We start from the raw sequence: 14,798 nt of genomic DNA, 5'->3' as shown, positions 1-14,798 counted from the left end.
CTTTCGCTCTCTCTCTCTCTCTCTGTGTCTCTCTCTCCTCGTCCTCCCAACCCCACTCCGTTTGCAGTTCAATTGGGCCAAGCAGCTGAGGAGGATGAGCAACCCCATCCTTCCCCCTCTATTTCCACACAGGCAGCAAAAAGAACCCACAGTGAATCCTACAGGGAAATTAAAAAGAGGAGAGGTGGAACCCTTCATTGGTGATCTCTAATCCACCCGAGGATGGGGAGTTTTTGGGGGGAGTGGGACAGAGACAGCCGTCGTCATCAAGCCTGCTTAGACAGCAGCCATGGGATTAGGAAGAGTCAACTATACAGGATTCAGAAAATACTAATTCACCCTTGAGTACCATCCAGTACTTGCAGTGTTGCTGTTTTCATTTTACATATTGATCCCATTATGTGTGATCCGTGGGGTAAACAAAACGGTTAGTGTGTTCACATTGATTCATGTGGTTAGAGTAGATACTATTGGTTCACGTGTTGTCCATATGTTAGCAGGCTGGGTTACAAAGATATACTCTCTCACACACACACACACACACCCCAGAGAGGTGCCTGAGAGCCCAATGAGAGAACAAACCTGGCCTCTAGTAGTTGCCTTGAAAAGGGCATTGTCTAAAACCTCACGTCAACAGCTTTTTACAAGGGCTTGTGTTCTTAGCCATGAGAAAACAACTTGTCCACAGAGAGAAATTCCTCTGCCAATGTACCATGATGGGGCTGTCTACGTACAGAATCAAACTCCTGGGCAAACTTGCTGATGAAGTAACTGTGTGTAAAGCCTAGCATACGTCCCCAATGGCATCCTATTCCCTATGTAGTGCACTACCTTTGAACCGGGCCCTGGTCAAAAGTAGGGCACTACATAGGGAATAGGGTGCCATTTGGGGCGTAGCCCTAGACTTATTTTTGCAGGCCAGGCAGAGGCTGTTTCCACAGCTGGCTCAGAAAGGAAAAGGGTTGTTGGCTCGGCTGTGCCTGGAAAAAAAGTAGTATGTTCTCCAACAGGCACCATGAGCTCATCATTTCATCTCCGCATTTCACACACATACACACGGTCACACATGAGAGAGAGAGAGTGCCTTAACAGTTCACACCCAATTACGTTTAATTGAATTAGGTACAGTATAAAACAAAAGGGTTGGGGTTGGGTTCATGTTTTGTGGACAGATTCACTTTAAACGGGAGTGACAACTTTCGCGAGAACTTTACTTCTGGGTAACCAAGATTAGGGTTGGGTTATCCTCCGCTTGTTCTCAAACACTCACACACAGACGTTACAGTACACACACAAACATGTACGCACATTCTAGTACTGTAGAGATTAGAGAATTATCTTTGTTAGCTGACCCAGAGTGGTAGGGCACAGGGAATGGTCTATTTAAGAATGAGCTGATAATATTTTAGGTGATAATGTATGAGGTTATAATGTATGAAGTGACCATGTATGAGGCGACAATGCATGAGCCGATAATTTATGGGACGATAATGTGTGAGGTGATATTGTCTGAGGTTCCCATGGAACACTGATAACAGAGGCAGATGAAGTCACCCCTGGAGCATACTGCTCCGTGGGAGTACAAACGTTCTCATGTTTCCTCATCTTCGTTGTCTTGTTATTATAACCCTCCCAGTGGGTATAGACCCTCAGTAGTTACCTCAACTCCCATATCATCCATCCATTGCATTCTACAACGGTCTTTTCATCTCAGTAGATTGAGGGCATGTGGTCAAATCTCTAAACCTAACAAAGGAGTTGGGTTTGAGGAGCAGAGCTATTGTATGATTAACCCAAACCGCTGTCTGAGTTGGTCTTGGAATGACGCTATGTGCAACATAGCCTGGAATCCAAACTGATTATTGTTTCCGTATTGTTTGATCAACTCTGGGGCCTTTTTCCTGAACCAACAGGTGTGTTTGACTCCCCCCTCCCCTTTCTAGCTCTAACTTGGCTGACAGCTACTTTATTGAGGATAATTATACTTACTATGCCTGTGACATGTGCTTGTCCCACCTAGCTATCTTAGGACGAATGCACTAACTGTAAGTCGCTTTGGATAAGAGCGTCAGTTATATAACTAGAATGTAAATGTTCATGTCCAGTCTGAGATTCAAAGGTTGGGGGTTCAATTCCTCATTCACGCTATAGAAACAATAAATGGGCTCCAGCCCGTTCTTTATTATTATTTTTTACATATATTTTTTTAAATCTCCCCAATTTGGTATCCAATTGGTAGTTACAGTCTTGTCTCATCGCTGCAACTCTCGTACGGGCTCGGGAGAGGCGGAGGTCGAGAGCCGTGCGTCCACCGAAACACAACCCAATCAAGCCGCACTGCTTCTTGGCACAATGCCAACTTAACCCGGAAGCCAGCCGCACCAATGTGTCGGAGGAAACACCGAACACCTGGCGACCGTGTCAGCGTGCACTGCACCCGGCCCGCCACAGGAGTCACTAGTGAGCGATGGGACAAGGACATCCCTGCCGGGCAAACCCTCCCCTAACCCAGACGATGCTGGGCCAATTGTGCACCGCCCCATGAGTTTTCGGGCCGCGGCCAGCCATGACAGAGCCTGGACTCAAACCCAGAATCTCTAGTGGCACAGCTAGCACTGGGATGCAGTGTCTTAGACCACTGCGCCACTCGGGAGGCCTTTCTACAGGTCGTTCTGGCTCTGACAAGGCTTTATACTACTACTACTACTACTACTACTACTACTACACTCTTGTTAGCTATAGCAGCAGCAGTTTTGTACAGTAATTCTTACACTGATCCTCTCCTATGTCCTCTCCTCAGGTATGACTATGTGGAGGTGTTTAACGGTGGGGACGAGAAGGCTCCAACCCTGGGGAAGTTCTGTGGGAAGATCGCCCCCTCCCCTATCATCTCAAGTGGCAGCCAGCTTCTCATCAAGTTTGTGTCCGACTACGAAACCCACGGGGCTGGATTCTCCGTACGTTACGAGGTCTTCAAGACAGGTCAGCCTCTTTGGATATGGTGTTGAACCGTTTGTAAAGTATTTCTAACTGTTGTGTGTTATTACTTGTGTCCCTCTGTTCAAATACAGACTTAAGGTCTTAGGGGCAAATTCTAACTTCCACCTAAGTCACATGTTCACTTAGTGATTCATTGATAGCAACGGGAGACTAAGGGAAAATTCGACTTAAGTGGGAGTAAGGATTTGTCACTAAGAGGCTGTTCAAGGTTTTACAGGCTCAAGTCTGAGAGAGAGAGAGAGAGGGGGGGGGGTGAGGAGAGAGAGGGAGGAAAGGAGGCAGAGGGAATTGATAGAGGAGAGAGATGGAGAGAGTGAAAGAGAGAAATATAAAGAGACAGAGAGAGAGAAATAGAGAGAGAGAGTAGGGAGGATGTACCAGACAGGTGCAGGAGATCCCAGGCTCATTTAGTTCATGGGCTGTTTGTCATTGGAGGTTTGAGGGTGACCTACACATTAAATGGATGCTCTGGCAAGGATAGGCTGAATCTGAATCTAGAACAGCAGAGGGAGGTAGAGGCGGGGGGAGTTGGGTGGGATGGGGTGGGGGGGATGGGGGCAGCCAAATGTGGGTTGTTTTAACCAAGGTGCGCCCCAAATGGCACCCTATTCCCTATATAGTGCACTGTATCTTCGAAAAGTTGTAGTCAGAAGTAGTGCACTATATAGGGTACAAGAGCGTATAATTTGGGAAACACCCAAGTGTATGAGTTAAAAATTGTCCCGCCTACATAATGTTGGAGTCCCCTCTTGTCACATTTAAAAACCCATTACATTCGCAAAAGCATATTGCCCTGTTGTTCCCTCTATGGCTATGCTCCCATTTACCAATGTAATATACTGTGACAAACCAAGCTACGACACTGACTACAAGTCTACCATTACAGAGAGAGAAACGCAACACTGGAAATGGTCGTAAACGGCTCTCGTGATGACGACAAGCACCATTTGTGTTAAAGATAGCATATCGTCAGGGTGACTAATGAATATGGCTTGCGTCCCAAATACCACCCTATGCCCTACATAGTGCACTACTTTCAGCCAGAGCCCTGGTCAAAAGCAGTGCACTCACTATATAGGGAATAGGGTGTCATTTGGGATACAACAAACAAATGGAGCACATCTGCCCGCCATTGCCAGAGCTCCTCCTCTCATTGACCACATAATATGCATCAATGGTTGCGTAAATGATACACACCGGGTCCTCCACAGAACCGTAAGGCTATATCTGTCTAGCTCTCTACTCTCACTGTCGTTTCACTGCCATTCCTCGAACCAAAAACACGTCTTGTGGTTTTGAAAGACGGCCATTTTTACAGAACCACTTCAAACTGTGGCTTAGATAGGGAAGGGACTCCATCAAAGTGGGTGGAGTTTGGCAGGAGATTCATTGATGGGCGTATGTGCAGGAAAGACAATCTCTCATCAACACTGTGTGCCTCTGTCATCTCGTCTTCCTTACAAAGAGCAGTCAATGTTACAACAGTAACCTGGGCTTGCACATGTCCCTTTTTGACAGTGGGAAGAGGGTCGAGTGACCCCCTTACTTTTGGACTGAGGTGAACTGTGTCTGCCTTCATAGGCATGTGGGGGTCTACCAACAGGCTCATAGGTCCCGTACACTGTACTATGCATTTTGAGCAATGGTTTTGATACAATTGTGTAAAATAATTACACAAAGCATTGTGTCACCAGAACCGTTGTATTGAACATGTTGTACATTAGTTGTAGAAGCTGAATGTGTACAGGGGCCAGATAGTTTCTTCAGGCCACTTCTTCAGCAGAGCAACCATGAAAAGAGCACTTCAGTCTTCACAGTGGGAGTGGTCTCTTCCTGACTGAGACTCATTGGGGGTGGGGTGGAGTGAGGGTGAGGGGTTTGTTGGGGTGAGGGATTTGTTGGGGTGGGGTGAAGTTGGGATGAGGGGTTTGTTGGGGTGGGGTGCAGTGGGGATGAGGGGTTTGTTGGGGTGGGGTGTAGTTGGGGTGAGGGATTTGTTTGGGTGGGGTGCAGTAGGGGTGAGGGGTTTGTTGGGTTGGGGTGTAGTTGGGGTGAGGGGTTTGTTGGGTTGGGGTGTAGTTGGGGTGAGGTGTAGTTGGGGTGAGGGGTTTGTTGGGCGACGTCTCCAAAAACAACCCAGAGTGTTTGTGTCTGACTGCAGCAGTCAATAAATACCAGACGGTTCCCCCCAGTCAAAACACAGACATAGCCAGCTAGTGGCACCGAGGGTATGACCAATAGGAACAGGCTCAGTGGACACCTCAGTGATAATGGAGTAAATGGACTCAGGGCCCATGAACCACTTACGGTGGCCCATCAAATAATCCTAAATTACAACATTCTAGTTATGGCAACACCTTTCTTGTTTTCAGATCCTCAACTATGATTATTGTTACAGGCATATAAGAATGGAGCTTATTAACAGCAGTAATACATTTAATACAAGCTTGAAGACAAAAACCTACAGCCATTGACGCAAATATTATTCATCAAAACAGGATAATGACATGCAACGCTTAACATACAATACATATTCCTCTCTCAACTTCTCCACAGGGCCTGAGTGCTCCAGAAACTTCACCTCATCCAAGGGCGTAATAAAGACACCAGGCTTCCCAGACAAGTACCCCAACAACCTGGACTGCACCTTCATGGTCATCGCCCCCAAGATGTCCGAGATTGTGGTGGACTTCGACGCGTTCGACATGGAGCCTGACACCACCCCTCCACCCGGGGCACTGTGTCGCTACGACTGGCTGGAGATCTGGGACGGGTTCCCTGCAGGTGAGAAAGGGAGGGAGGGAGGGAAATGTGAAGGGCTTGTGTTGAAAAAGAAAGAGATAGGGGGTGAGAATGAAAAAGATTGCCAAAGAGAGAGATGGAGGAAGAAAGAAAAACAGATTTGTCTCATCAGCCAAGCAGTGCTGTTGTTTTCACCCACCAGGCCACACAGATTGATTTAGCACATTAAGGAGACAGGCAGAACCTACACTATTCATGGTCTACAGTGATGGTTTTTCACTGGAATGCCTTGCCCGGTCTCCATTGTTGTGTGATTGGGCAGAGGTCTGAAGAGAAGAGGAGGAAATGTACATTGAAAAGCATCAGAGTGGTGCCTGGCTAGGCACACTGCTTTGTCTGTCTCCCTGAGACTCCCTCTATACTAGGGCCTTGCCAGGCTAGGTTCTTCAACCCAAACTAGAACACTAGAAAGGGAATAATGTGCCATTCGAGACAGGACTGGCACAGCCCTTTAGAAACTATCACACACCTCATAGCTGGGCTCCTCATAGCTGGGCTCCTCATAGCTGGGCTCCTCATAGTTGGGCTCCTCATAGTTGGGCTCCTCATAGCTGGGCTCCTCATAGCTGGGCTCCCCATAGCTGGGCTCCTCATAGCTGGGCTCCCCATAGCTGGGCTCCCCATAGCTGGGCTGCTCATAGCTGGGCTCCCCATAGCTGGGCTCCCCATAGCTGGGCTCCCCATAGCTGGGCTCCCCATAGCTGGGCTCCTCATAGCTGGGCTCCTCATAGCTGGGCTCCCCATAGCTGGGCTCCCCATAGCTGGGCTCCTCATAGCTGGGCTCCTCATAGCTGGGCTCCCCATAGCTGGGCTCCTCATAGCTGGGCTGGTGCTGTATACATGCCTGCCAGGCCTCTCAATAAACATGTTGTCTGTCCCGGTGTCTGCTAAAGCTTTGTATTTGCGGTGTGTAGATGTGTAACCGTCCAGATAGCAGACAAAACACTGTAGCCTATATCCCAGAGAGTTATTTCCTTTGTCACAATACATTTGACAAAAAAAGAGAGGGAAATGGAGACAAAATAGGGAAGTAACATTCAATATATTACCTTGACACATAATTGGAGATGAGGGACATTTTTTCTGTGCCATACACGTTATATATTGGCTGTCATTTTGGAGTCACTTTGACTGAAAATAAGAATAGAATGTATTTCCAAACACTTCTACATTAATGTGGATACTACCATGATACCGGATAATCATGAATGAATCGGGAAAAATGATGAGTGAGAAAGGCATTAATATAACCCCCCCCAAAAAAACATGCTAACCTCCCCTGTTATTGTGATGGGGGTATGATATTTGTGTGTCTGTAACTAACCACTCATCATTATTCATGATTCCTTCAGGACTATCCGTTATCATGGTAGTAGTAGAAAGTGACTCTAAAATGACACAATATATTACCATTACTTTCCATTGGGCACAAGCTTATCTGAAACACAACCAAAACAAGCAGGAAATGTTTCCAACAAGTTTGTGGAGTCACAAGCTTGTAGTTTGTCATTGCGTGCTAGGATTATGAGACCAAAAACTCAACTTTTGACTACTTGAATACACTTGAATGAGTTTGTCCTAATACTTTTGGCCCCCTAAAATAGGAGGACTACAGTATGTTCAAAAAGTGCTCTAATTTCTAAACGGTTCACCCGATACTGTATGGATGAAAATACCCTCAAATTACAGCAGAGAGTCTGCACTATAACCTCAAAGTCATTGTGTCATTTCAAATCCAAAGTGCTGGAGTATTGAGCTAAAACAACAACAAACAATTGACTGGCCCAATACTTTTGGAGCTCACTGTAGCTGAATCATGATGTTGTCTTGGCACCTACTGTCATAGAGTTGACATAACTCTTTGTTATTGTCTTTCTGTTCCTCTTTCTGTTCCTCTTTCTGTTCCTCTTTCTGTTTCTATTTCCTTAACTCTCTCTCTCTCTCTCCCTCCCTCCTTCCTTCCCTCCCTCCCTCCCTCCCTCCCTCCCTCCCTCCCTCCCTCCCTCCCTCCCTCCCAGTGGGTCCCCACATCGGGCGGTACTGTGGTAACAGCAGTCCTGGACGGGTCATCTCCTACACTGGGATCCTGTCTATGACCATCAACACTGACAACGCCATCGCCAGAGAGGGCTTCTCAGCCAATTACACTGTCAGAGAGAAGAGCCTGCCACAGGGACAGACACCAGAGGGTTAGTACAGCCTACTACCTCACGTTAAACCTTGTCCCAGCCAGAACTGCCATGCCACAGACTAGCATCCTGCACAGGGGGCGTACTTGTATATAACTCTGGGGCCACAGTGTCCAACTCTAAGTGCACTCACAGTAGGTGGGATTGGGGCAGGGAGGGGATTAGCTGGGATGGGGACGGGGAGGGGGAGGTCAGGAAGGACAGTGTGTGGGGCTGACTGGTGACACAGGGTCTAAATGCCTCACAAACACACAGAGCCAGGATGGACTTACGACACCCCATCCCAGAGAATAAAAACAGTCTCTGTCCCTCCTTCTATCTCCTCTCTGCTTTCTGTTAATTCTACCATTTCTATTCATGAGTCTACTCCTGTTCGCTCCTCTCAGCACGCAGCGGCAGAACCTCAAAATATCCACATATCATTGCAATCTAAATGAAAGACCTTATCAGAGACTATTTCAACAGTTAATGTGATCAAAGCCGCAGTATGGAGTGTTCCAAGTGATAAGATTAAGTCATCAGGGGAACAGGAAGAATACTGATATCTGACAACATAACATTACATTCCATCCGCCTTCCTCTCATGTAATGGAAAAAAAAGAGTCTAAACCGTTTTAAGAACATTTCGGCACACACATTTCTACTTCCAAACCGACTGATAGGGAAGTAATAGTGTGTGTGTGTGTGTGTGTTCGTATGGTGTTCTATGTTTGGTTTTTTCATCCTGCAACATTTAAAATAAGTAATGAAAAACATGTATTAATTCAATAAAGACATGACATTGTTTGTGTCAACGTGTGGGCCTATGCTTGCTTTTGGGAATCTCATAATAATATTTGACATTATTAACTTATTAATAACATATCTTGAAAAAAAAGCTACTTTAAAAAAGGATGCTTCTAGTTTGTGTGTGTGTGATTTTTTTGAGAAAAGTTAGTCAACCCAGTACCTCTGTGGTGTACTCAGTGTGGCTCGTTACGGAAGGTTCTAGATGTGTCATCTTTGAATGGCTCCAGCTGAGATACACAAGAACGTGCTGTTCTTTTCTTCTGACTCAGTTCAGAGAGGCTTGAGGAAGTTTGCGTTTAGTTCCAGTAAGACACAGTTCTTTCCCATTGCATTTCTCTTCCAAGTTGTCTTCGAGGCCAAGATCTCCCTGAGTCACACAACATCTCTTTAGAGACTGACAGGACAAGACAGAGGATGGAGGCTCATAGCCCTCACCCTAATTCTAACCCCAAAAACCCAACTCTAACCATAACCCAAAAAAGTTGCTGTTTAACAACAGAGTTGCTGTTGATGGTCTATTGATGATTTAATCTGTCAAACATTTATAGCAGTGTTTCTCAAATTCTTGTCCTGGGGACCCAAAGTGATGCACATTAAACATTTTCCCTAGCCCTCAGACACCTAACGATAAGTAGATTAGCTGAAACCACTGTGTTAGTACCAGGACAAAAACTAAAATCGTCAACCCCTTGGGTCCCCAGGACCAGGATTGAGAAACACTGATCAACAGAGGACTGTCCAAATAAAGTCTAACTCAGGTTCTATATCTCTGTTGACAGACTTTAAGTGTGTGGAGGGCCTGGGGATGGAGTCAGGGGCGATCACCTCGGATCAGATCACTGCCTCCTCTCAGTACAACTCTAACTGGTCTCCTGAGCGCTCCAGACTCAACTACAAAGAGAATGGCTGGACCCCCTCTGAAGACTCCAGCAGAGAGTGGATTCAGGTAAGAGACAGCTCTGGGGCAGCTGGGTTACATGTGTGGCATTTGCGTCCCAAACAGTTGGAAAGTAGTGCACTACATAGGTGAATAGAGTTACATATGTGTGTCAGTGACAGTACCAATGCTTTTGGTGTGTGTAAAACATCATGGCTGCACATGAAGCCCTGGGTTGAGCAACAGTTGGTTATTCTAGACTCATCCCGGACTGTGTGTTTTGTCCTTCATCACTATCAGTTCGGGACAGCTACTGTCATAGTGAAAAGTGTTAAGAGTGCATCTCTATGTATCCACACAGTCCGGTAGGCAGACAGTGTGGGAGACTCAGGTCTGTCTCCACCAGTCTGTCTGCCAGCATCCCTAATGAAAAGTGTGTGATCCATTAGGTGTGTGTGTGTGTGTGTGTGTGTGTGTGTGTGTGTGTGTGTGTGTGTGTGTGTGTGTGTGTGTGTGTGTGCGTGCGTGCGTGCGTGCGTGCGTGCGTGCGTGCGTGCGTGCGTGCGTGCGTGCGTGCGTGCGTGCGTGCGTGCGTGCGTGCGTGCGTGCGTGCGATCCTTGCAGCACAGGTCATGAGGGTGTTCAATAATGACATTCTTGGAAAAATAAACATCATAAAGTCACAAACAAGACAGATTGTGATCGAGAGGCCAGACTGACTAGACTAGTTGGCATTTGGGTTGATTAAGCTCCTTCCTACACACACTGTCTAACAGGGACATGACTTCTATAATCTAGTTTGTTAAAGGTAGCCACACCCTCAGGGGGATGCTTCTTGTTGTAAATGCAGATTGTTACATGAGGCTATTCTGTAACACTACTCTACACCAACACTCCAAACACGATGAACTGAACAGACCGCGTTTTTTTCCCCAAAACAGAACTCCAGCAGTAAAGTGGTTATATTGTCTTTCAATATAATCACACTCCAATAACTCTGAACTGAGCAGGAACATGTACTTCAAGATTGCATTACTAAAACAGAATAGAATAATAATAATAGAATAGAATAGAATACAACCAAATGCAATAAATGATATGAACTGATATGAAAAAAACATATTTATCAAATGGACTTCCCCCATAGTTTGACACCAAAGCATTTTGCAAATATGTCGCGCTTCAAATCATGGGAAGTCTGTAAATCGGGGTATATAATTACATGACCACAGAATAATGCAGTAACACAGTCTAAAGGATGGGAAGGCACCACAGTGTCCTGTTTTTGGCCTCACTCCCGAACTCTCTGGGAGAGGAAGAAATAGCCTCCCCATGGGTTTGTGTGGGGGGTGTGTGTGTGGTGTGTGCATGGGTTTGTGTGGGCTGTGTGAGTGACAGAGGACCCCTGGGAACGTCAAGCCCCAGATGGACTTGCTACTGTAGTGTGTGGGTGTGTGTGACTCTGCATGGGTTTGTGTGGGCTATGTGAGTGACAGAGGACCCCTGGGAACTGGCACTCTATGGTGAAGCTGTAGTGTTACCATAGAGCTGTACATTCCTTATAGCCTATCCTGGTAAATCCCCTAGAGTTTCTATATATTCCCCTCCGCCTTCAACAAAGTCATGGCAACCCCTTTCTAGCACACAAGCCACGCTGTTAAGACTCCTTGAGCCGCTTGAACATTTGATCCATGTACTCAATGGTATTCGTGATACCATTGAGAATCATGCACAGCAGTGTAATTAAAGAGCCCGACAACAAATCTGTATAAATTAAAAACGGCTGAGTTTGTTTGCCAAAGGCAAAGTCCACTTGAGTACACATGGGCTTGAGTCCACTTGAGTACAGAGGAGTTGTGGACAGTGTCCTGGGTTGTCTTGGCACGAAATACCTTGTTGCTCTGCTTCAGTCCCGGTCTCAAGTTGATCTCGCAACCAAACCAAAGCCCTTTATTATGATAGAAACCTCTGAGCTGAACACTCTGTCCGCCGTTTCCTATTCTATCTGACATGAACTCTGCAGCGGGCGGCCAAGCCTATTGGCCAGACTTCCTCTATGAAAGGACTGATGCTAATTACTCTCCCATATTCCTAATTACTCAACACTTGGCAGCGTTGACACTCTGTGGCTGAAAATAAAACCCTCTGCTCAGGCCTTTAATGGAGAAAACAATGGGATGCAGACACGGCTGCATTCATCAGCCGGACCGTGACTAAATGAGATTGAACAAAAACATTGGCACATCCTTCAAAACAGGATATTGGTGTTTTTCTGGCGAGGAGAGAAAGAGCTTGTAACCAGCGCTAGGCTGCTGTGACTGACTGCTGTGACCCACTTTGTCACGAAAGTGCTGTGTCATAACTGTGGGGTTAGACTGGACAAGATCAGGACAAGAAAAGGGGTCTGACCACATGCAGGGGAAATAAAGCTACGACGTTCACTGAACAAGGTTCTCTAAAGTGACAGAGGCACTCATGGTGAGGTCAGTTGAGGGTGCGGCTTGTCGCTTTTGATCATGTTAACATATTCTACATCAGAGATGGGCAACTTTGACGGGAGTGGAGGCCACACAAAAAAACGGAACTCATCATGAGAGGCCGTGGTGGCTCGTGGGTCTGCGTGCCCACATCCATACCAGAAGATTTTGCAATTTACAAGTAATTCCTTTCAATTCTACTCATTTAGCCATGGGGCAGAGAGAGAAATGTGCAGTTTTATAACTAGTTAATGACTAAAGCATACCAGAATAATTGAATTCTTCTACAGCCTTCAACCATGATGCCCAACGTTCCTAAATAAAATGCCACGCTCAGTCTATAGTAAATCTTCCAGTATGATTCTGATTTGTTTCTCCTGACAAGTGGCATTGGATCATATTATGGGACCTAAATATCACATCCTTCGTGTTGTCTCTTAGGGTGATGGGAACTCCTCCAACAGTCTCTGAGGACTCCTTTGTTTTCATCTCTTTCCGCTAACAACATTCACTCGCAGAGCAGCCAGGCCCAAATGTGTTCTACAGATGTACGGCCCTTTCCTGGTTTCCAACGTCACAGACCCGAGACAAACGTTTCTCCTCAAGCAGTACGCCTCTATAAATACTTTGTCTTTGGAGAGGAAGGAAACCTTTCCTGCATAAGCTTACCTCACAGGTTTCAATAACATGTCAATCTCACTGTAATTCAAAAACGGCCAGGTTGGGGATAAATTACGCACAGTGATGGGTTGGCAGTTTCATCCATAGCTGTGGTATCCGGAGGAAACTTGCTACCGACATGAGGCCTAGATATATCCCTTTAATATAAAAGCCAAGCTGTAACGCTCGCTGCTGGGAGAGAGAGAGAGGAGGACCAAGGTGCAGCGTGGTAAGTATTCATATTATCTTTTAATGAAAACGAATACTCGAACAGGAAATAACAAAACACGAGAACGAAACGAAACAGTCCTGAACGGTGAAATAGAAACACAGAACAGAAAATAAATACCCACGAAACACAGATGGAAAAAGGCTATCTAAGTATGATTTTCAATCAGAGACAACTAACGACACCTGCCTCTGATTGAGAACCATACCAGGCCAAACTCAAAACACAACATAGAAAAACGAACATAGACAACCCACCCAACTCACTCCCTGACCATACTAAAACAAAGACAAATCAAAGGAACTAAGGTCAGAACGTGACAAAAGCACACATTACTGCCAGGCGACATTAAAATAAAAAATGGTGTCCTGGAAATAGTATCAATAAAATGTTAACTGTTGACTCAATAATAGAATTGTATGTATTGATGGCACACACGCATGAATTAGGTAAGTCATTATATTCAGCTGAAGTAAGACTAATGAAGTACTACTTGTATGTGTCCCAGATGGCACCCTGTTCCCTACAAAATGCCCTACTTTTGACCGGATCTCTTGTCAAAAGTAGTGCACTGTAAGGAATAGGGTTCCATTTGTGACACAACCTCTGGCTAGCTGCACCATGCTGCGGAGTGGGCCACGCACTATAGCATACTTCATCATAACAAAATTCATCAACCTCAAAATACCTCTACCTCAAAAACATAAATCATCATTTAAACCTCCTTAAAGTAGAAGGCATGGAGCTGCACCGTTTTTTAGGCTATAAATCAATATTATCTCAAAGACTCTCTCTAACGGTTCTCTGAAAGAAAGATGCTCTACTTCGATGACGCAAAAAAAGCGACAAAAAGACAAAAGCACAGACACAAACACACCCACACTAATATCATGAAGCAACCAACCGTACTAAGCCCCACCTAGTTTAAAGTACATAAATATTTAATACATGAAGCCCAGAGCAGAAGGGTGGCCAGCAGGCAGCCCTGCCTTCCATTTCCCTGTGCCCTTGAGAGACCAGGGAGTGTGTCCCAAAAGTACATCTTATTCTCAATATAGAGGGCCCTGGTCAAAAATAGTGCACTATATAGGAAATAGGTTGCATCCCATTTGGGACACAGCCCTAAAGAGACCAGCTGCTCCCTGCAGCTCAGGAATTCCCCAGACAGACAATGGAGTCTCTCTCTCTCTCTGCTCTGCTGGCCAGGCCAGGCGGTGGAGCTCACTTCCTGTGGACCTGCCCCTGCTCCCAGAGGAAGGGCCAACGCTCCTGTTTTCACCGTCAGAGGCATTATGGCCTTCCCACCGGTTCCGTCCTGTCCCCCACAATCGGCCTAACAGGCCTCGCCCTGCTCAGAAAGTAGGCAGAGGCTCTATGTTCATTCATACAGAGTGTTTTAACATGGTCAACACTGACAACCCACTTAACAGACCACATCATGAGTGGCTCTGTCAGTAGCTGCCCCCCGACAGGTAGCTGGAAGTGGCTTCTGTCAGATCTTTTCTAACACGGTTAGCAGGTTAGTTGGCAACTTCCTGCCTTTAAGCCCACTGTATATGATGCTCATCCACATGCAGGACATTGAGAGTTGTACTGCAACCAATTAACTAATTGGCTATTTTCTTCGTTTGCACCTGGCAAGACTTCTGTGAAGTTAAAGAGTTTTGGTTGATTTGGATGCAGGAATAAAGCACTGGGTAGCAGCACTATTCCCTGTGCAGGTCTTTCAGTCCTTTATCTCTGTTTTGCCTAATGCATGAGCTAACAGGGTTCAA

At 46.0% G+C, this 14,798-nt stretch overlaps 1 protein-coding gene across 1 annotated transcript in view; it reads left to right on the top strand.

The window, feature by feature from the left end:
• LOC115114833 (neuropilin-1a-like) overlaps positions 1 to 14,798 on the top strand; it is a 49,116-nt gene that overhangs the window by 21,254 nt on the left and 13,064 nt on the right. The window contains exons 3-6 of the mRNA XM_065013374.1: positions 2,801 to 2,982; positions 5,557 to 5,784; positions 7,821 to 7,991; positions 9,560 to 9,726. Coding sequence (XP_064869446.1) covers positions 2,801 to 2,982; positions 5,557 to 5,784; positions 7,821 to 7,991; positions 9,560 to 9,726 — 748 coding nt within the window. The remainder of the gene's footprint in view (positions 1 to 2,800; positions 2,983 to 5,556; positions 5,785 to 7,820; positions 7,992 to 9,559; positions 9,727 to 14,798) is intronic.

Source organism: Oncorhynchus nerka, linkage group LG9b (assembly GCF_034236695.1).
Source record: "Oncorhynchus nerka isolate Pitt River linkage group LG9b, Oner_Uvic_2.0, whole genome shotgun sequence".
NCBI classification, from domain to species: domain Eukaryota; kingdom Metazoa; phylum Chordata; class Actinopteri; order Salmoniformes; family Salmonidae; genus Oncorhynchus; species Oncorhynchus nerka.
Note: the sequence above shows the minus strand (reverse complement) of the source record. Positions and strands in the feature narration are given on the sequence as shown.